At 43.4% G+C, this 22,577-nt stretch overlaps 1 protein-coding gene across 4 annotated transcripts in view; it reads right to left on the bottom strand.

The window, feature by feature from the left end:
* The window catches only part of sh3tc2 (SH3 domain and tetratricopeptide repeats 2), a 114,942-nt gene extending 92,799 nt beyond the window's left edge, over window positions 1–22,143 (bottom strand). For 3 of the 4 annotated variants that reach the window (XM_070878429.1, XM_070878432.1, XM_070878433.1), the window contains exons 1-2: window positions 21,787–22,143; window positions 21,569–21,638 (exon numbers count right to left, since the gene is read on the bottom strand). In XM_070878429.1, the coding sequence (XP_070734530.1) occupies window positions 21,569–21,602 (34 nt within the window). In that variant the 5' untranslated portion in view covers window positions 21,603–21,638; window positions 21,787–22,143. Of the gene's footprint in view, window positions 1–2,631; window positions 2,785–21,568; window positions 21,639–21,786 lie in introns of those variants that run through there. The other variant, XM_070878431.1, reaches the window with a different exon arrangement.
* Between the last annotated feature and the right edge of the window lie 434 nt (window positions 22,144–22,577).

Genomic DNA, 22,577 nt, shown 5'->3' with positions numbered 1-22,577 from the left:
ATCTTGAACAACAAAAATGTCTGTCTACTAATCAGAAACACAAGCCAAGCTAGACCCAGCATGGCTTCTTAGTGGTAACTAATTATTTTCTACTGATCTACACAGATTTACTTCTAATGTCTATAGTTACATTTGCTCTTGCTGAGATACTTACCTTAACATTGCTTACACTTAAGGAAAGGAGTCTCCTGATTACCTCAATTCATTGGAGTGATATCTCTACATTAAATCAGTGTAAGATGTTTTCATTTCACTCCCATTCTTTACTCTTCTGAACTCAGATACTATAGACAATTGGGCATTGCTCTACATATCACAGGTTTATCAAAACCTAACATAAATGCCACTCCCTTATTTTACAAGGAGGTTTTCAAGGCACTGTTAATTTACCGACTTTTTTTTGAGCATTGCAGTGCTGAAGTCAACTTGTAACTAGTGGAAACTACACAAACACCAGCTTATTGCACAACATTGGGGATTACAGCTACACAGCAAGTGCATTGATCTTATCAAGGGCAGACATGGTTGCCAAATCTTTTAATTAACTTAAATATACTTTAATTGAAATTTCTATGTGACATATCCAGCTTTCTATTAAATCAAGAGGATAGACAGAAAGAACAGAGTGTTTTTAAATGATGGCTTGTTGTTGATAATGTTTTATATTTTTGTATTTGCAATATTTAAACACGCAAAGCCGAAGCTGTCTTGTTCTGAAGAATGTCACTGTACCACTTTCAGTAGTACGTGTAACGGGAAGGAAGATAAAACAGAAGAGATTCCACAGCAATACACTTCCGGCACCAGCTAAAAACACATGATTTAGTTGGGAATTATTCAGAGAACTTTTCAATTATTAAGATATTTCCAGATTACCTTCTTCCAAAGCAGAAAAAAAAAGTGTTTGTATAACTTGTTTCTTGAAAAAGAAGATTCCTGAGTAGGTTAAAGAAGTTGCAGCAACATGTAGGGATAAACTCACAATGTAAGTTATGTAGTGCCGCAGGTAATACCAGTGAATCAGACCCAATACATTAAATAGAGAAAAAGATTAGGTGAAATAATTACCTACTGACTGGCAACCCTGGAAATCATTAAATAATTCCCAACCAAAATGGCCAATTAAATGGCTGTGAATATATTCAAAAGTCTTTATGACTTCTCATTGTGAAAGTGTTAAGAAATTGCTATTGTAAATGAATTGCTTACATAATCAGTTTATCATTAATGATTTTGCTTTCGATATTTTTTGCATTGCCTGCTTATTCAAAGGTTAAAGTGAAAGTCTGCACATGTTATCCTTTCACCTTTTAGCACCACTGTGCTCACTGCCTTTCAATTCTTGTAATTGACAAACAGATTAAGAATAATCTCTAATCACCTTTTGTAATGTATTTAAGCTTGGAACACAGCTATACCTACTACTGCAATGTAAGAGAGAGAGAGAACTGATGTGATTTTCAATGTGGATTTAATTATCTAAACTAAACTACAACTTTGTATCATTAAAACTGTAGAATTCTGCCTGAAAGATGTGCTACTCCTATATCGAATGTCCCTTGTTTTCTCCCTGTTCTTGTGCACTTTGCTACCTGATTTAACGATTATTGCCTGGGTTTGTGTTTTGGGCAAAGCGGTCTATCCTTTCAACTCAGTCCAGCAATGATAGCTGAACAAGGACACAGGTTTTGCCATTGGTTGCCCCCACTTGTTTGTCAGCAAGCTAGCCAAAGCAGTCATACTCCACATAAAATTTACTCCGCTTCCTTTGAGAGTACTGATCATATGCCCTCTGCGTCCCTTCATAGCGCAGTCAATACACGCAAGGCACATATGTATACCTCATCACAGACGAAATGTAATATGGAACCATTATGATGTCAAACATTCCTGAGTGATCCTAGCCTAGACAAAATGACTCATTAAACCTGAACTATACTTCCTCACCTCCCTGCCACCACCCCCACCTCCCGACATCACCACCCTGACCCTTATAACAATGAGTTGAGTTGCTTTGTGCCCCACCTGTTTGCATGTAATAACCTGGCAGTTCTGTGACGTGCTCGGCTGCACACATGCACACAGTGTACAGCCTGAGCAGTTGGTGCAATCAGCGGCAGACCACATTGTCAGCATGGGGCATCTGTCTGTCCATCGCTGATCACAAGTTGTTCAGTCAATTCATTCAGAGTATTTTTATTGGTTATCCAGTATCTATATTCGTAAATCTTCAGGAAGTTGGTCTCTTCTCATAAATATATTTATTTCTTCTCGTTCCCCAACCATAGCTTCCATGCGTCACACATCTCCAGAGCCAATTCTTTGAACAGTGAGACATGTTATGCAATGACCTAAACATATGCCTGTAAGTTTCAGACATGAGGTTACAACAGTTAATGACTGCACTTTCACACATTATCTTCCATACAGAATTAAAATCTAAATGCAAGATTGAGTAATGGCACAAGTAAGTATCCCTGCGACTCAGCCCATGTTTCACAGCTCCTGTCTCGCTAACAATTCAAATGCTCGTTAAAAAAATATCTGTGTCATCCCCATCATTAACTTCTGGAATGAGATTAGATTGACAGAGTCTATCCTGTTCCAGATCATGGGCTTGATTGCTTGTACCTTCACACGCCTATTTACTGCAAATTGTCCAGTCATAGGGCCCAAATTTCCCTAACGTGTTTTTCTGGCACTCTCACTCCAGCTGCGCCGCTTTTGTTTGCCTCCAAGCGCGCCGAAAAAAGACCTCCGTATTCTGGCCGCTCCACAACCTCTCCTCCGTTGTGGCGCGGCCCAATGGATTGGGGGCGGAGCCAGGTAGTGCTGAGACCTCTGCACATGCGCGCTGGAGTCTGCAGGCTGTGTGGGTGGGGCCGAAGCACGCTGTCCCTAGCCCTGGTCAAATGGGCTCCCTCATCGGCGGCCAGAGTGTGCTCTGCAGGCTGTGTCACCTGATTGTTTCTTCCCTTCATGTCAAAAGATGATTTGATTCTTTTCAGCCTTGGATTAGGGGATTTACAGATTAGAAACACATTAAGAAATTCAAGATGGAACTTTGGCCTGGGAGGGGCCCGAGGTGATGGTTCTTGAATCCACCAGTGGCGATGCCTCTGACCTGATTGTAAAACTCCTGAAGAGTTTCTGGGGGTCTGGGTTTGTAACTCTCGCCCAGATGACAGGGGATTCATGCGGGTGTTTGATGCCATGCCAGACATCAGTCCAGACGTGTGTCGCAAGAGGGTACTTCCACCTCCCCCCCTCCTCTCTCCGCCCCCTCCCCATCCTCTCCCTCCCCCCTCTCCTCCCCTCTCCTCTCTCCACCCCCCTCCTCTCCCCCTCCCTCTCTCCTCTCCCCCTCCCTCTCTCCTCTCCCCCTCCCTCTCTCCTCTCCTCTCCTCTACCCACTCCTCCCCTCTCCTCTCTCCCCCCCCCTCCTCTCCCCACCTCCTCTCCTCTCTTCCCCCCCCCCCCGCTCTCAACCCCCCCCCCCCCGCTCTCAACCCCCCTCCTCTCGTCTCTCCCACCTCTCCTCTCTTTCCTCCCTCTCCTCTCTCCCTCCCCGCCTCCTCTCTTCCCCCCTCCTAGCCCTAGCCGAATGGGCTCCTTCATCAGTGGCCCACTGGATTCCCTAAGGGTAGGACTTCTATTTTTTATTTGTTATTTACTGATTGATTTTGGTGCTTTAGGTACAGGGTTCCTTCTATTTTTTTATTTGTTATTTATTGATTGATCATTACTTTGGTGCTTTAGGGACAGGGTTCCTTATATTTTATTTGTTAATAAATTACTTATTACTTTTTGTGCTTTGTTTGGTGCTTGGTGGTGCTTTAAATGTAGTTACTTGCGCCGATTCCTTAACTGTAAGTAAGGTCTTTCTGTGCAGACAAAAGTGGACACAAACGCTGCCCTAAGTTAGTTTAGTACAGCTTTTTTCTGGCCAAATTGGCATAAATGGTGTAAGTGGCTGAGAACACCCCCTTTTGAAAAAAACTGACCTAACAAAAAATCTAACGAACTCACTTCCACTGATGCAAATTAAAATGGCCATATTTGCAACTAAAAAGATACACCAGAAAAATCAAGTTACACCCAAAAAAACGGGCAACTCATGGGGAAATTTGGACCCAATGAGTGTTCATGCTGTCACTGCTTCTCCTTCTCCTCCATCATAAGCTTGCACTATTGCTCTGTTGCATATTTTTCCTCATCAAGCTGGCAACTGTCTTGTTGTTCTAGATCTTACACTGCTGCTTCTTCAGCCTCCAATCTAAGCAGTTTTAATGGGAATGCCCATTTTCACCCTTTCTCTCTGCTGCTAGTCAAACTAATGCTAGCCTATGATCTCAGCTCTCTTTATTTCAAACACAACTGCCCACTTCTCTAACTTAAAAAAAATAGCTGCTGTGGAAGTGGAGCTCTATGCATGTGCGTAAACAGGAGCTCTCTCCTGATGTGCAGAATGTGAGTCATAACCTGCAGTATAGTTCAGATCTTGCTAGCTGCACTTTACACCAACAAACTTAGATCAGTCATGCAGAATAATTGCTGTATTTTAATTACTTAATTGACAGTGACGTTTGACATTTTGCTCCAAACTTTCACAAATCTACTTGCCTCCTATACACACCATAAAAAGACTAGCATTTATATAGTGCCTTTCACGGCCTCAGGGTATCCCAAAGCGCTTCACATCCAAGAACAGCTTGTATTTATACAGTGGCTACACAGGAAAGTCATCAAACAAAATTTGACACCAAGCCACATAAGTAGATATTTGGGCAGATGACCAAAGGCTTGGTCAAAGAGGTAGGTTTTAAGGAGTTTAAAGAAGGAAAGAAAGGTAGAGAGGCAGAGAGGTTTAGGGAGGGAATTCCAGAGCTTATGGCCGAGGCAGCTGATAGCACGGCCGTCAATGGTAGAGCGATTAAAATTGTAGATGTGCAATATTCCAGATGAATGTCGCCACTTCTGACCTCATGATGGAGGGAAAGTCATTGATGAAGCAGCTGAAGATGGTTGGGCCTGGGATACTGCCCTGAGGAACTCCTGCAGTGATGTCCTGGGGCTGAGTAGATTGGTGTCTAACAACCACAACTATCTTTCTTTGTGGCAGATATAAATCCAACCAGCGGAGAGATCCCCCCCCCCCCGCCCCGATTCCAATTGACTTCAGTTTTACTAGGGGTCCTTGATGACCCACTTGGTCAAATGATGCGTTGATGTCAGGGGCAGTCACTTTCACCTCAGCTCTGGATTCAGCTCTTTTGTCCATGTTTGGACCAAGGCTGTAATGGGGTCTGGAGCCGAGTGGTCCTGGTGGAACCCAAACTGAGCATCAGTGAGCAGGTTATTGGTGAGTAAGCGCCGCTTGATAGCACTGTCGACAACATCTTCCATCACTTTGCTAATGATTGAGAGTAGACTGATGGGGCATCAATTGGCTAGATTGGATTTGTCCTGCTTTTTGTGGACAGGACATACCTGGGCAGTTTTCCACATTGTCGGGTAGATGCCAGTGTTGTAACTGTACTAGAACAGCTTGGCTAGAGGCACAGCTAGTTCTGGAGCACAAGTCTTCAGCACGACAGCCGGAATGTTGCTGAGGCCCATAGCCTTTCCTATATCCAGTACACTCATCTATTTCTTGACGTAACCCGGAGTGAATTGAGTTGGCAGAAGACTGGCTTCTGTGATGGTGAGGTTCTCAGGAGAAGGCTAAGATGTATCATCCACTCGGCACTTTTGGCTGAAGATGGTTGCAAACATTTCAGCCATTTCTTTTGCACTTGCGTGCTGGGCCCTGCCATCATTAAGGATGGGGCTGTTCATGGAGTCTCCTCCTCCTGTTAGTTGTTTAATGGTCCACCACCATTCACGGCTGGGTGGGGCAGGACTGCAGAGCTTTGATCTGATCTGTTGGTTGTTGGATCGCTTAGCTCTGTCAATAGCATGCTGTCTCCGCTGTTTAGCATGTAAGTAGTCCTGTGTTTCAGCTTCCCCAAGTTCGCAATTCATTCTTAGGTATGTCTGGTGCTGTTCCTGGTAGGCTCCTCTACACTCCTCATTGAACCAGGGTTGATCCCCTGGCTTGATGATAATGGCAGAGTGAGGGATGAGGTTACAGATTGTGCTGGAATACAATTCTGCTGCTGCTGATGCCCCACAGTTCCTCATAGGCACAGGCAAGCCCACACTGCGATATGTGTGCGCACTAGGTCGGTGCAGCAGAGCTGGTCTCCAGTTGCCTTGGGTAATCCTTGCAACTGGGCCAAGACCTAGCTCTGTCAAACCCATGTAGTGGCTGGTGTGCAACGGCCACCACACGTTAAAAAAATCCACGCACAGGCACTTTCACCCTTGAGGATGTAGTTCGGGTCCTTCATTGAAACACCTGTGAACTCATTCTTTTTTGGTGTGGAAGCAAGTCATCCTCGTTTCGAGGGACCGCCTATGATGATGAAGACAGTTCCTCATAGATGCCCAGCTTTGACCTGCTAGATCTATTCTGAATCTATCCCATTTAGCACAATGGTGGTGCCACACAACATAATGGACAGTGTCTGCAGTGTGAAGACGGGGCTTCGTCTCCACAATGACTGTGCAGTGCTCACTCCTACCAATACTGCCATGGACAGATGCATCTGCGACACATAGATTGGGGAGAATGAGGTTAAAAAAAAGGAGTAAAAAAAAGTCCTGATTCTCCTTCTTTGCATCTTCCCCCTATTAGCTAAGTTTACAGGAGAATACCGTAGAATCCGGTGAATGTGTCCAAGTGTTTGCGTTTTGAGAGACTGCACACCTATCTATGTGGCAAGACTGGAAGAAACGCATATCACAGCAATTTTTGGCCTTTGCTGCTTCCAAGAATGTTCAAGTAAAAAAAATGTATCGGCTGGTTTTACAGGAACAACTACCTCCTCCCCCATCAATCAGACAGCCAAGAACATTGATGGGTATGACCAATTTTTATTGGTATCACTAAAACTACCCAGATTTATTTTTTAATTGAACATTTGTGGAATGGAAAAGCAGGTACAAGACTTCCATTTTCAACTCTGGGATTTTGGCTTAATTTCCAGCTAAAATGATAAAAATAAAGGGGTAAAAATTCCATTCCTATATTCCTGCCCTCAGTGCACCTTATGAAATTACACACTGGTGATTTTACATCCATTTGCTTTAATGAACAGAAAATTTTGGGCTGGGGTTCCACAATTTCACAAGATTAAAAACCAAAATGTTTACTTTAAATCTCTCTCATGGCTACTATAGTCCTAACTAAAAGACTTTAGACATTCTCAACCCAATTCCTAGTGAGCATGAATCCATGGCTCAAAATTCCCATAATTGACATTAAGATCTAAATTTTCCAAAGACGCTCAGTGCATATCAGAAAATTACAGGCACTTCCTGTGATTTTTTGATATGCATGTCAATTTTCATTGTTTAAATCTCAGTCTCCTTCACAGAGTCCATGCAAGTCAGCAAAATTCTTTGAAGAGGAAACTAAGTTGGGAGTTGAGGGCTGCCAGAAGAGATTCAACAAGTTCGGTATAACAGGTTTTTAATGATGAATAAAGCTCACGGAATGAATAGCAAATTAGCTATCTGGATAGAAGGTCAATTTAGCAACAGAAAGCATAAATTGACAATAATGGAATGTTTTTGTCTGGGAGGCGGTGATTATTGGTGTTCAGTTCTGCACTTTATGAACTATTTCAGCTACATGGAGCAGGCTACTTTTAGTCATATAAAATATTTACTAATGATACTAGTCTACCTGATGTAGAGATCAGTATTGAGAAGGCTAATGACATTCAAAGTGATCTGGATCAATTAAGTGGATAGCCAACTGAATGGCAAATGGATTTGAAAATGGATAAATGCACTATTTGGTTGGGTAATGGACATTGGAACAGGAAACGTGAAACATGTAGATAATCGACAAGAGCCAATTTTCCCTTCAGCTCGACTACCAGACACTAGGCAGGCTCAGTGTACCAGAGGTGCACTGCACTCGTAGAGGGAGAAGAGCAGTCAAATTATATAGGCCTATACCGTTACGCTTCCAACATAAGCCAGCACTCTGGATTGGGCATGAGTTGGCAACAGGAAGGTGAGGAGGGGGCAGAAACTGGCACACCTCCAGTGAACGATCATTTTTTGGTGAGCAAAGTGCCAGTAATTTATTGCTTTAATCAACCCTTCTTACAAAGGGGGGTGGTTGCTGGCAAAGCAATAAATAAAGAGATTGTATCATTCTATAAAGAGGTATTTGCAAATGTCCCACTACCTTTATAAAATATTAGGTGGAACATATTTCTTTTCATTTACGGAGGGACATAGGGCTAGACTTTCCATTATTGTGCAGATCGCCCAAAAATGGGCGTTATTTCCAGCGTTGGCAGTTATAATGGGATCGTCGGATTATCGTCTATTTTCAAAACCCCAACTTTTCGCTTTATAAAATGGGCGTTACAGCGAGCAATGTGAAATGGGTGTTGGCGGTAAATATTTTGTCCTTCTGCCATAAAATGTCGGCATCCATAGCAATGCCATGGCAACAGTCACTTCCCACGGTTCAAGAGGTCAGGGGTCATCAATACTTGCGCAGAAGAGGAGAGAGAGAGAGGGAGCAGAGAGGAACTGAAAATGGGTGTGTTATGTGGTTGTTTGGCTGTTGTGGGAGGTAGGAAAGAGATTTAGCAGCAGTAAAAAGAATTGAGAGCACAAATAACTTTGTTTGCACGGAGATTTTGGGGGAAAAAACATAATTAAAATGGAAGGCATGGAAGAGGCTACATAGCATGATGTGAAGATGTGGAGGGTGAGGACACTGGCAAGAGCAGTGAGGTGGGAGGGGAACTAGAAGTGGGAGGATGAAAACGAGCTTGGAAATTCTCCGACAAGGCAAATGCCTCCCTCCTGCAGGAGGTGGAGTCACGCTGGGGTCAAATGACCTGGGCTGCGTGTGGGAAGCCCATCCCAAAGGTTTGCCAGAAGATTTGGGCCAACAGAGCCAAGGTGGTCTCGTCGGCGACGAACGAGGTGCATGAGGGCAACCAGTGCTGCAAGCGCTGGAACGACCTTGCTGGATCCGCCAGAGTAAGTATTACATTTATTTACATTTACTTATATATTTATATAATTTGAATTGTAATGAATGATTAAAATCAGATGTGATGGCTTGCATTTATACCAGGAATGTTTTACTCAAAGGTTGCGTTTGCAGTGTACGTCTTTAGGTAAATAATGATAATTATCATAATAATCATGATTACCTCTGTCGGTTATGTGTTGCATCAGTCTCCGTGACAATACCTAGTAATGATATCACGCAATAATCTCATGCCATGTCGTGCTGGTGTTAACTTTTACAAAGAAGCTTTCGAAGAATAGGGCCGAGCAGTGGTGCACGAGTATCATCAGCGAGCTGACAGACATCGAGGAGCGGGTGCTGGCACTAGTGGGGAGCCACCCCCGGTCGGCCACGCATACAGCAGCAGAACCTGATGTGATGCCATGTGAGTAAAGTATACACCATTGCGTGATGTAAAGTCAATAGATGCCACACCCACTCATATCCGAACAATAATATATGATAAATGATTGATAAAAGTGTTATCTAAATAATGATGGCCTCATGAAAATCATTGTAATGCAGAATTTGGTCATGGTCGTGAAGTGTGATGTCTGTGATGCTTTTGTCGTGCACATGCTGTGTGTAGCGTTTGAATCACCTTGTGACCCGAGCACCCCCTTCTCCTCTAATAATCTCATTTATGTTTGGTGGCTCAGCCAGCAGCACGGGCCCATGCAACACCACCGAGCCAAGAAGCTGCGGATCCGGCACCGGCCTCACCAGGGGATCGTCAATATGGTGCTGAGGGGCCCCGAATCTTGCCCGTGGAGCTGTAGGATGCCTTCTCCACTGATGAGAGTGCCGACTTTGAGGAGCCTGCATTGACAAGCTCCATCACCTATCCAACCCCGATGACATCTAGTGCTCCTGTGGCCTTTCCCTGCTCCACCGTGGAGGTAGCGGGCCCAAGCACCTTGCCGCAGGGCACCCCAAATGTCTCCATGATGGGCGCGGACCCCGCAGAGGTCGGTTCGATGCAGCAGGACTGCTCCACGAGCGGCAGATCTGAGTGGGGACAGGGTATACTTGTCCAGGAGGAGTGTTGACATAGGTCAGCAGATCCTCCAGACAAGGGGCGGCATATCCCAACAGCTGGCCAGCAGGTCCGCCACCATGACCGAGTACATGCCGCGGATGGAGGAGACCCTGGAGGTGATAGCTGGGAACACAGGTGACAGAGGACTACCAGTGTTCCCGGACTGCGGCACTACACACCAAGGTGCTGCACCCCCATTGCCAACGACACATGCGAGCCAGGAGGAAGGTCTTGACTTTTGGCTCAGAGGACATTCCCTTCTCGGGACCGTCCTCTCCAGTATCCGGCCAACCAGCGGTTCTGCCGTCATCCTCCCCAATGAAGCAGCGCCTGAGGAGCATTTCAGCAAGGTGGCTTGGAGTTGGGAGGGGAAGGGGTAGAGATGGGGAGGAGAAACAGGGCGGGGGCGAAAAAAAAGTGAGGTGTATGGCCGCAGGAGTTGTATTGGTCACAGTATTTTTGTTGTTGTTGCTGTTTTGTTGGGAGGTTTGGGGGAAGGAGGGAGGGGGTACCTTGTTTTTTTGCATTTGTGTTCTATGTTTATGAAGTTTTGTTGAAAATGTTAAAAATTGAATTAATTATATAAATGTTATAAATTTGTTGTGGGGTGGGATGGGGGTGGGGTGGGGTGTTTTTTACAGTTATAATTATGATTTTATACAAATGTTCTCATTAAATGCTTTCTATTTTGTACATTGTCTCAGATAGCTGCATCGTTACACACTGGTGATTCCTTAACATGAATCAACTTAAACTTTAACTGTCACCAAGGTAATGAACCTTTCATTTATGAGCTGCAGACACAGCAGTCTTGCAGCTTTGTAAATACATTATTTTAAGCAAAGCGCTCATTTTTGAACTGCTGATGTAAGAGTCTTGCAGCTATGTAGCCACCACGGGGCCTTTCCTGCAGTCTACGGGGGGGGGGGGGGGGGGCATGGTTTCATCGTCAGCCTGATTGTCTGCCCCGAGGTCAGCGTCCACCTCCTCGTCCTCCTCTTCCTCCCTCTCCTGAGGTGGAACGGCAGTCCCTTCTGGCAATTCTTGTCCCCTCCTGATAGCCAAGTTGTGCAGCATGCAGCACACCACCACGAATTGAGCTAACTGCTCAGGGTAATATTGTAACTTGCCTCCTGTGTGGTCCAGGCATCTAAAGCACTGCTTAAGCACTCCAATGGTATTCTCGACGATATTATGTGTGGCTTTGTAGCTCTCATTGTATCGCTTCTCGGCTTCTGTCTGGGTGTTGTGCAGAGCGGTCATCAGCCAGGTGGGCGAGGCCATATCCTTTGTCACCAAGCCTCAAGCATTGACCTTGTGTCTAACTGGTAAACATGTCAGATACAGCGCTCTCACGCAGGATGTGAGCATCATGGATGCTGCCCAGAAATTTGCATTTACTGCCATTATAATTTGCTTGTGATCGACAATGAGTTGGACATTCAGGGAGTGAAATCCCTTTCGGTTCCGAAAAACCTCTGCATCCTGAAAAGGTACTCACATGGCGATGTGCATACAGTCTATTGCTCCCTGCACCTTGGGGAAGTTGGCAATTCTGGAGAATCTTAGAGCCCTCTCAGTCTGTGCCTCCTTGGTTATTGGGAAGCTGATAAAGTCCATCTTGCATATGTAAAGGGCTTCAGTCACCTGTCAAATGCAGCAATGTGTGGCAAATGCCGCCAGCTGAGACCTGAAAGGAACCCGATGTGTAGAAGGCAAGTGCCACAGTGACCTTGACCTCGACAGACGGTGCGGTCCTGCTGGTGCCGGCAGGCTGCAGATCTCGCCTAATGAGCTGGCATATCTCATTGATGACCTCTTTCCAGAAGCGCAGTCTCCTAAGGCATGTGTTATCGGACAAGTTCAGGTAAGACCACTTCTCCCTGTAAGTGTGTGGGGTGTAAGTTTGTCAGCAGTCTGCCACCTCTTTGATTGGGCACATAATGCTCTTGAATATACCTTCTGCCATCTCTAGTCTGCAGCATGTGCGTAGTCATCAAGACAGGCTGAGAAATGACAGGGCCCATTACAATAACAATCAGTATTATACCTATTGTTCACAAACAATAAATTTATCTACTATTGTGTATACAATAATTCAAAAGCCTGAATACTGCAAACTCCAAACAGGTACAAACCTGGCTCTACTTTATTAGGGCCCAAAATGATCACATTACAAGATGGCTGGCCTTTTATACCTGGGCCGCACACACGTACGCACAGCCCAATGACCTCCGACAGTGGCGCCACCTGGTGGCTAGTAAACCCAAGCATACATACATGACACCTACTAAGACACCTAAAATAAAGTCAAATCATCCACAGTATGATGTTTGTTCAGATGTTCAAATCACCTTAAAAGAACTCCACAGTGCATCAAAATTCCCCAGAAGTTGAAGCAGCCTTTTATATGAACCAACCTCCTATTTACAAAATGGCGCCCAGACTGCTGGGTTTAGTTCAAGTGAGAGCAACCTTTTCTCAGCCGTTTTTCGGCGAGCAATACTTTCGCTGATATGTGGGCGAGGTGCCGAAAGTAACGCTCACCCATTCTGATCGTTACGGCAAAAAGAAGTGCGCTGGCGGTATTATTAATTCTCGGCGTTAAGTACATGCCGAAAGTAACGCTGGCCGATGAGTGATAAATGGGCACTAGTTTCCATTTTGTTGCTAAATGGGCAATATCTGGGTGTTATACCTCATCTCAGCGTTAAAATGGACGTTAAGTGGGCGTTATCGATGCAAAAATAATGGAAAGTCTAGCCCATAGGGGGACATAGGAACAGGAATAGGCTATTTAACCCCTTGAGCCTGTTCTACCATTCAGTGAGATCATGGCTAATCTGTGACTTAACTCCGTATATCTGCCTTTGCCCCATATCCCTTAATAACTTTGGTTAACAAAAATCTATCGCTCTCAGATTTAAAATTAACAACTGACCTGGCATCAACTGTTTACGGAAGAGAGTTGCAAACTTCTACCACCCTTTGCATGTAGGTGTGTTCCTAACCACTCCTAAAAGACCTGGCTCTACTTTTTAGGCTATGTCCCCATGTTTTAACTCCCCAACTAGTGGAAATAGTTTCTCTTGATCTACCTCATCAGTTCCCCGTAATATCTGGAAAACTTTGATGAAATCACCCCTTAAATGCCACGGAATACAACCCTAGTTTGTGTAATCTCTCTTTATAATTTAACCCTTGGAGTCCAGGTATCATTCTGGTCGATCTATGCTACACTCCCTCCAAGGCTAATATATCCTTCCTCAGGTGTGGTGCCCAGAACTGCTCACAGTATTCCAGGTGTGGTCTAACCAGGGCTTTGTATAGCTGTAAAATAGTTTCTACCCCCATGTATTCTAGTCCTCTAAATATAAAGGACAGTATTTTATTAGCCTTTATGACTATTTTCTGTACCTGTCCATGACATTATAATGATCTATGTACAAGGACCCCTAAGACTCTTTGGACCATCACTGTTTCTATCTTTTCACCATTTAGAACGTATTCTAATCTATGCTTTTAGGACCAAAGTGGATGATCTCACACTTGCCGACACTGAAATTCATTTGCCGTGGTTTTGCCCATTCAATTAATCTATTAATATCTCTTTGTAATTTTATGCTACAATCTGCACTGCTTACAATTTCACCTATCTTTGTGTCTGGATCAAAAGCCAGAGAAATGACTGGGATATTGATTTGGTGCTTATCTGTAGTACAAACCATTTATTGATTCATTATATGACGAGCCCTTATTCTTACATTTTTATGTTTGTTTACAGATGCTTTTGTTTTGTTACTGAACTGTTTCCAGGTCCATATCAATATTGCTCTGCAAACAGCCACTAAAACATGTGTGAGAGCAGTTGGGATGGAATTCCTCTGGTCATTGTGTGCAGTAAAATTGTAAACATTGGGGATAAAATTCCACAGCGCCCTGATTTGAGGTGTGCCCGGCGCGGGAGTCCCATCCTGGCTGCGAAATTGCTGTTACTGCCCCTCACAGGAAGTAGAGCACAATGTCCTGTTCGGGCAGGCTCTGGGGCACTACTCAGGCACATTGGTCAGCACTAGAAGGCGTTTCAATACCTCTCCCCTTCGGTTAAAGGGAAGGGCCACTGCGCACTCTGTTGGGCTTCTGATAGCCTCCACTGGGCCACCAGGGCAGCATGGTTCCAAGGCCGCAACCCGGCACCCAAACGGAGTGGCAGGTTGCACGATGGCGGCCCGGACCACACTAAAGAAACAAAGAAGGGACCAACCAGTGAGTTGGCTGGGGAAAATAATGGTGGCATGCGGCACTGCCGACCAACCCTTTAACATCCACCCCATGAGCGGATGTCGGCCCGGTTCAGAACCCACGGGGCTGGCGTTGACACCGCTCACGGTAGCCTCACATGGTGCTGGCCAATTTCTGCCGGGGGGCTGAAAAGGGTCAGCGCGCAGTGCTAAGGAGACAACATGCATGGCGTTGACGTCATCGCTGGCTGCGTGGCTGCCTGGGGCACTACCGGCAGGGCGTGGCACTACTGTGACAGCACCTCTGCTAACTCCCACGCAATTTCGCGGGAGCTGATAGCACCCCCACCACCCCCCGCCACCCCCCCATAGAGGCACTAACGGGAGGCACTAAACAGGGTACTTTTGGCCCCATTGTTTCCAAATGCATTTATATTGCCAAACATTGCAATCAGAGCAATTCTTTCTCCCATTTGAACACTAACACACTCCCTGGAATCCCCTGAAAACATAGACATATTCCCAGGGACTTCCTGCAAATGCTGATATACACCTGGTACTACATGACCGTAATAGCATTGATGCAATCGGAAGACAGGAAAGGATGTAATGGAGAATGGGAGTGCAGAGGTGGGATAAAGACCTTTTTGTTGTGGTGTGGGTGTTGATAGAATCCAAAATTGTTGAAAGGAAAAGAATTGTTTGGTATGAAGAGAGATGATGAGTTCTGGGGGGAGGGAGGGCGGTATGCAGGATGGTTGAGGCAGCTTCAGCAGTGTAGGTGACGAGAGTAATGTGCGTCCTTTGGGTTATTTGGAATTTATTTTGTTGAGCAAGGAGAGTGTTTGAGATAAGGTCACTCTTTAGTTTTAAATCAGAAAGAAATTATGAACGTGTTTCTTCCCACATTTAAACTCCCTCCTGTCATTGAAGCACTTTCTAAAACCAAAACCAGCGAGGCCACAATGATGGCACCAGATACCCGCAATGCCCTGCGCCACTGAAACCACTCTACTGTGTAAACAGATCATCCAGGCGCACTTCAGGCTGTTTTGCTGATGCAACTGCACTGAGTTAGGAAGGAGCTGGCCGGTAAAGGACAAAGTGCACCGTTCCAGATACAGCAGCAGCTGTCTCCAGGCGAACGTGAATGTTTTTCTCCCAGATTCTCACAGCACTGCCCAGGAGATCAATTCTCAATTCCAAGGGACTCCTAGACAATCTGGGAGGGCTGGCAACCTTTCCTATTATGGTGTTACATGCACCAGCCTTGATTTGATGGTTTAGAAACATTTAACAATAAGAGCCATTTGAAGCGGGCAAAAGGTTAACACAGATGCAATAGGAATAGATAGCTTTCAATTAAGCAGTTTTTTTCAGCTTTCACTTATCAATAACTAACCATAGGGTGTGTTACTTCCTGTCTTCTAATCAGTGAGATTAGTTCTCAACACAACTATCGAAGTCAACAAAAGCAAACATAAAAATACATGTGTCCTTGCTTATCTCTAATTGAGAATTTACATCATTTGGTGGTGAAATTGAAAATGGATACTGAAAACAATTGAGCATTGGAGAATATCCTGTCACTAATTGTATATTTAGTGCAATGACATGGTGAAACTGCCTATTATGCTGAAAGGTTAACTCTGCCAAGATTAGTCACATCTTCAGCACCGATTCTCTGACCTGCACTCTCTGAGCGAGGCTCCCTGCTAGAAGCAGAGGATCACTGAATTTATCCACACTGTGAGAACTACTTATAGACATAGCTAATTTCTGAAATTTAGGATACTCCGGTTATTTTTAGTAAATGACATTCAAACAAATGATCAACTTTGTTTGATTCAGAAGCTTATTTCTAAAGTTAAATTTTTGTACCCAGGAATATAATCAAAAATGAAAGGTCTTTTCTTTTCAAAATAAAATCTGAGTGTAAGGTATTTATAAACTACTGCACTTCGCCAATGAAAAATATTAGAAACATATTGCTATCATTTAACAACACAAAATACTCCTATTTTATTAACTATAAACATAAAAACAAATGATTGATTGATTTGGGTCTCATCTGTATGCCTATCAACAATCATTATGTAACATTGTGTAAATACATCTGCATTTGGATTATGTTTAGTGCTCAACTCTCTACACCTAATATGTACACTTGTTTATGAGAATCACATATTAAATGCAATACATACTTACTAAAATCAATGCATCTCATCACACTGGTAGTATCATCTGACTCAACAATGGAAATTAATTCAGAGAATAAAAAGGAATGTTACTATTTCCTGATCAGTGCCTTTTCTTTCAAGATAACATTACTTTTTCCCCCTGTTATTTTCAAGGATTTCACAAAGTTAAGCTTGGTCACATTACCTGTAGCTACGGCAGTGGCTGTGCTTGCGCTTCTTTCCTCATTCCCCCTAAGTTTGGTTATGCCGGCTTCACACTCACTCTCCTGCTCTGCTTTAGTGCTATTTGCTTGTATGTTACTGTTCAGCACTCCGTCACTGAGCGGATCTGTGTATCTTGCAGTTTCTGGAAGCAGTTCCAAGCTATTGTTGTGGCCTTTTGTTCTCTTTTCCTCTTTAGCTGATTCCACAACATCTGAATTGCACTGGTTTTTATTTGCAATACAAGCAGTTTTGAGCCCACGAGATGGTTGTCCTAGTATTTATAATTAGTCATTAACAGTACAAAGCATACAGATATTGAAGCAGTTTACTCCCTTAACACTGTGACTGTTTTAATATAAGCGATTGCCAGGATTTGACTTACAAATCATTTGTTCACTCAGTGAAACTTGAAGAATTTTAAAATGTTGTCTTTAGGCCAGGAGCAGGCAACTGGATTCTTGATATATTTAAAAGATGGTTAAGCAGCTTTTTTTTATGTCTTATTTTCCAATGTTTTTATCATTTAATCTGCTGCGTTATTCTATAAGTCTTCCTTTCTCATATTCATTTGTCATTCATTTGCCTATCATTCAGTACAGCATGTCCAAACGTTTTCTTTCTTCTTCGGTCTTTAAGTCTAAATTGTTCTTTTCATTCAACTTGAATCAGAAGCCATTGCATTAATCAATGAGCCATAGAATTTATTCCTGTAAGGCGATATGACTGATTAGAAATACCAAAAGGGATGTTTTTGTTTGCAAGGCATACAGGCAAGTTGCTTGGAAGATCAGATTCACTCTTTCATTTTTTTGACTGTTTCAGAGGCAGACAGTTATATACAATTTTAAAAAAAATTGCCCCCAGTAGCAGTTTTGTAATTCAAAATATGTAAGTGTTTGCTTCCCAGTAAGAAAGTCATGGGTTCAAGTTGGAGGAGTTTCTTCAGCCAGGCTCCATATCCTTTAACCCAGGAGAGGAAAGAGATAAACAGATGGATCTTGCTACACTGCAATAGTATTACTAACCACCCAACCACAGAGCTGTGCTGATAGTAGCTAAGAAGAAATTAAGCTTGTGTCCCGCCTTCTAAATTCCTTATTAAGAGGGTGTGCAAACAGAAACCAGTGAAGAAACTGGAATATTTTCTACACAAACTCAGGTTTCTTATTCTTGGTCAAAAACTCCACACTTTGGAATATTTCCTTCAAGGGCATATTCAGGAACAGCTTCTTTGTCGACGAGATGCACAAAATATTTCACTGATGAAACACCACCAGCAAGTCTGCAGAAACCACTTCACTTCTACCTTACTGCAATGAATATGCTGTTTTTACAACTTCATCCTTGAGGTTTTGCATTTTTCCAGAAATATAACCTATAATCAAATAAAACCATGAGCTAATTCTAGTTTATTTTTCTTTAAATTCTTCTGAATGGATATTGGCACTGAATCATTGGATTACCCATAAGAACCCTGTGTTCCTATGTTTATTCAATGTAGTTGAAAGTTTCCCTTCTACCTTTGGACATAAATGCTGCTTGTATACTGGCAAATAGCATTTGCAGCTGGCACAAGAGTAAAATGATATTTGTGCCCAAGTTGCTATTTTCATCCATTCCATCCGCCATCACGCATGGCAAAATGGTGCTCAGGATAAAAAGGTCAAGTAGAAATTCCATGCACAGCAATGTGGATGTGTTCTGTTTCTAGTCTACTCGAAGAGAGAGTGGAAAAAGGGCAGAACATTTCCATTTTAAGGTATGTTTCGTCTGTACCTGACGGGTCCTTTTGTGCTACCTTTTACTCAGAAATGTATTGGGCTTTTATTTTATGAATGTGTCATGTCAGGGAAAGATGATTTGGGATTGGAAATGGTTTTTGGCTCAGCAAAATGAAAAAGGAGGAATCCACCCTGTGCTCTATCCAATCATTCCTGCTGACAACTAATGTACCTCATATTATGCAGAGGTGCATTTAGGTATTCAACATCATCTGCTCAGACTAATAACTCTATATTGGTGCAATGTAGAATGGAAAGAAACATTGCAGTTTGTTCTTTGACGTTCTGTAATTTGGTTGCTCCAAATGGTTTAACATGAAGGCAATTCTCCAAAATCAACACGGTTTTAAGTCACATGAATTGAAAAATGCCATGACTCTATTTTGTGACAGCAGGGACAATGTAATTTTTCGTCAAGGACATTTCAATTAAGTGAAATCTGTCCTTTTACTCACCTTGACTAAATTTCCAATCTTTAGCCCTAGTTATACTGGAATTAAACCTCCATGTTAAAAAGTTTAAATATTATTGGGAAGTAAAGTATAGCATTTAACATGAATAGCAAAAACATGCCAATACTTAGGAGCCACAATCTGAATTGAACCTGAACACCAAGTTCACTTAAATTGCAAGAATTAACTTAATTGGTGTAAAATATAAGTCTTCATCTGGTTGGTTCAGATTTGATTTGAAATTTTTCTCTAAATCGCCCAAAACCATAACAAACATGTGGGGGAAAAAACTGTGCAAATATTTTCAGATCCGTACTTAGAGAACTGGGGCGCTAGTGCATCAGAAAATAAAGCAGCACCTCTTTCTTGCAAGTACCAACAGTTATATTTTAATATTTCAACATTACAGGCATTTCAGGGTTTCAAATACCTTTCTAGTCTCAAGCTATCCATAGAACTGAGATTCAACTGAACCTTTTTGCTACAAAGATATCATCACCTTATCCCCCACAGCACAGAATACATCTCTGTCAAAGGTTAGTAAGTCAGCCTTCCCTCAACATTCCAAAAACAAAGGTATGCAGCACACCTGATTACATGAAAAAATGTGTTGTTTGCTACAAAAGAAATTAACTCACAACATTCACTATACCCCTCGAGAGTATTTTGACCAAAACACCCAGACAAATACTGCATTTCGTGCATCCACTGTTTGTATGTGTGATGTATGGTGTGAGTCAAAAGAAGAAGAATGCGGAGCAAAAGCTGGCTCCACTGCAGTCTCACTGAGCAAGTATTCCAAACGATGCAACTATTTGCACTGCACTTTTTTTTACAGACAGGCGTGGGGGTGGGGGAGAGACACAGGTGGTGGGGGGGGGGGGTTTGGGATCAGAGGGGAGAGAGGGAACTCAGGGAAGCTGGATCACGTTCTTACAACCCCCTAAAAGGGACATCGTTGGAGTGGATGACATACAGAAGTCACAAAACTGTCACTATTCACTTCATAACCAATAAACCTGTTAACAATCTGTACACAATGCCTGCCCCATCTATGGTGGGGTGGGGGAGGGGGGAGGGGAAAGGATGCACTTGCGCTGGGGTAAGGCACTTCGGCTGAGGGAGGCATGCACTTGGATTGGGGTAAGGTACTTAGTCTGGGGGAGGGATGTACTTGGACTGGGGTTAGGCAGTTTGGCTAGCCCTTGCTTTCTTCTGGGGAGCTCTGTCCTCTGTCTCTTCAGAAAATCAAAGTGGATCGAGTTACAATTTGCAAAGTTAGTGAGACTTTGGGATAGGTGGTTCCAGTTACACATTCCAGTGAAAGTTTAGGGTGCAGCTTATCCTCCAAGGGGAGCAATTATAGATAAAGGGTGAAGCATGGCAGCCATTTTGGCAGTACAAATAGGCACATCCTATTCCAAAGGAGATGAGATTTGCATCAGAAGGTACGTATAACATCAGTTTTGAGTATGTATTGTTCTAGAAAGAAGAACTTGCATTCATAAAATACTTTCACATCCTCAGGATGTCCCAAAGCACTTTTACAGTCAATTAATTACTGTTTTTGATGTGTAGTCACTGTCATCATGTAGGCAAATACAGCAGCAAATGTGTGCACACCAAGAGGTCACAAACAGCAATGAGGTCAATGACCAGTTAACCTGTTTTTAGTAGTGGTGGGTAAGGTTAACCAAGACAGTGGGAGAACTTCCTATCTCTTCTTCAATTAGTGCTATGGGATCTTCTACACATATCTAAACCAACAGACTGGGCCTTGGTTTAATGTTTCATCAATTTCCCTCAGTAATAAATTGATGTGTCAGCCTAGATAATTTGCTCAAGTTCTGGAGTGGGGCTTGAACTGAAAACCTTCTGACTCAGAGGCAAGCATGCTATCACTGAGCCAAGTTGACACTTAAATACAGCACAGATACTTCCCAGCTTTTCACTTATCAGTTAGAATCTCATAGCATCTTCCAGCACAGAAAGAGGCCATTCAGCCCATTGTGCCTGTGCCGGCTCATTGAAAGACATATTCAATTAGTCCCAGTCCCCAGCTCTCTCCCCATAGTCTTGCAAAGTTGCAATGCAATTATCTCAACAGATGTGATGAGATATCAACTATTTAGTCCAAAGTAAAAACAAAGCCTACTTTTATTTTTTTCCATTTCATCACCTTGCTAATAATGGGAGTGCACTGGAAATAGCCACCTTCCTGATTGCTCTTTCGACACCCTGTGTGGAGCTGGGTGCGGGCAGGAACAGGCTGAGCGATTATATTTCCCTTGATGAATAGTTTACGCCTAACCACTGTCTGAGCACACACGAGAAATGGCCAGGTATGGAAGGATGTCCGGCAACATCCAGGAGCCCTTCCAGAGGGAGAGGGAAATTCGAAGGATAAATTAACAGATAAAAATGTCCAGTCAAACCACCCACACTTGAACTTGTAGTTTTTTTTCCCCAAATAAAAATTCTAATTAAATCGAGACTGACCTGTTGGAGGCTTGATCTTCACGTGCTGTCTCATCTTCAGTGGTGCTTCCAGCCGGTCCAGAGAGAACGTCTGTTAAAAGATTTACAATTGATAGGTTTATACTGCAGCAGTTTGTGAATGTGGTTAATTGTCAAAAAATGTCAATAGGTTGGAACAATGGTACATTGCGAGCCTAGCACTGAAAGTCATACGTGGGGGTGCTGAACAATCTACTCACGGGCGCTTCAGCCTCTCGCTGATCTTTCTGCAGACAACCCGAGAACGATGCGTCAGATCGACCGATTTAAATCGCAGCAAGGTAAAGTCAAAGGCGAAGATCGTCTCTGAGCATTGCTCAAAGCTGGAGTCGTCCCAGGTGACAGGTAAATGCGTAACTGTCCCTTTCAGTGATCGGAGCAAACTTCCCGTTTATTAGCTCTGCAGTCTTGGGCTTTCAGGTAGAATGGACCGCAGAGCTTTCACTGAACCTTCTTTGCCCACAACACTCAGGTTTACGGATTGGACAGGGCGGCGATGTGAAATGCTTCAGCCCTCGCACAACCCGGAAGACAAATGCACGGATAAGCACCTACGATTTTTATGAGTTTTCATAATTTAAAAAAAATGACATGAATCAACTTGACCCTCCCCCTCATTTACATTCCGAACCAAAAATAAAAATAAAAACACCTCCGTTATCGTTATCTGGCCGGGTCCTTTGTGACAGCACGAAGTACTGTTCATATATTTGTCTTTGCAGCATTAATAAATGGATAGCAATTGTATGCGCGGTAACAAACTCTGCAAGCACCATAGCTTGTGAAAAGAAACATCCCGGAAATAATTTTTTTGGAACTATTTCCTGGGCCATGAATTTCCTCCGTATTTGCACCCAGTGACACGCGAAACCAGAGCATAAATCAATTAAAGCGATCTTAAAGATTGCAGAATTTAGGGCGTAAATGAAGTACACGTCCATAAAACTGGCCCCACCTCCAACTTAGGGAGCCTCAGACACAAGTTCCCTGC

The sequence above is a fragment of the Pristiophorus japonicus genome, chromosome 4, assembly GCF_044704955.1.
Source record: "Pristiophorus japonicus isolate sPriJap1 chromosome 4, sPriJap1.hap1, whole genome shotgun sequence".
NCBI lineage: Eukaryota > Metazoa > Chordata > Chondrichthyes > Pristiophoridae > Pristiophorus > Pristiophorus japonicus.
The sequence above is the reverse complement of the archived record's forward strand: the minus strand, read 5'-3'. Positions and strand labels throughout refer to the sequence as shown.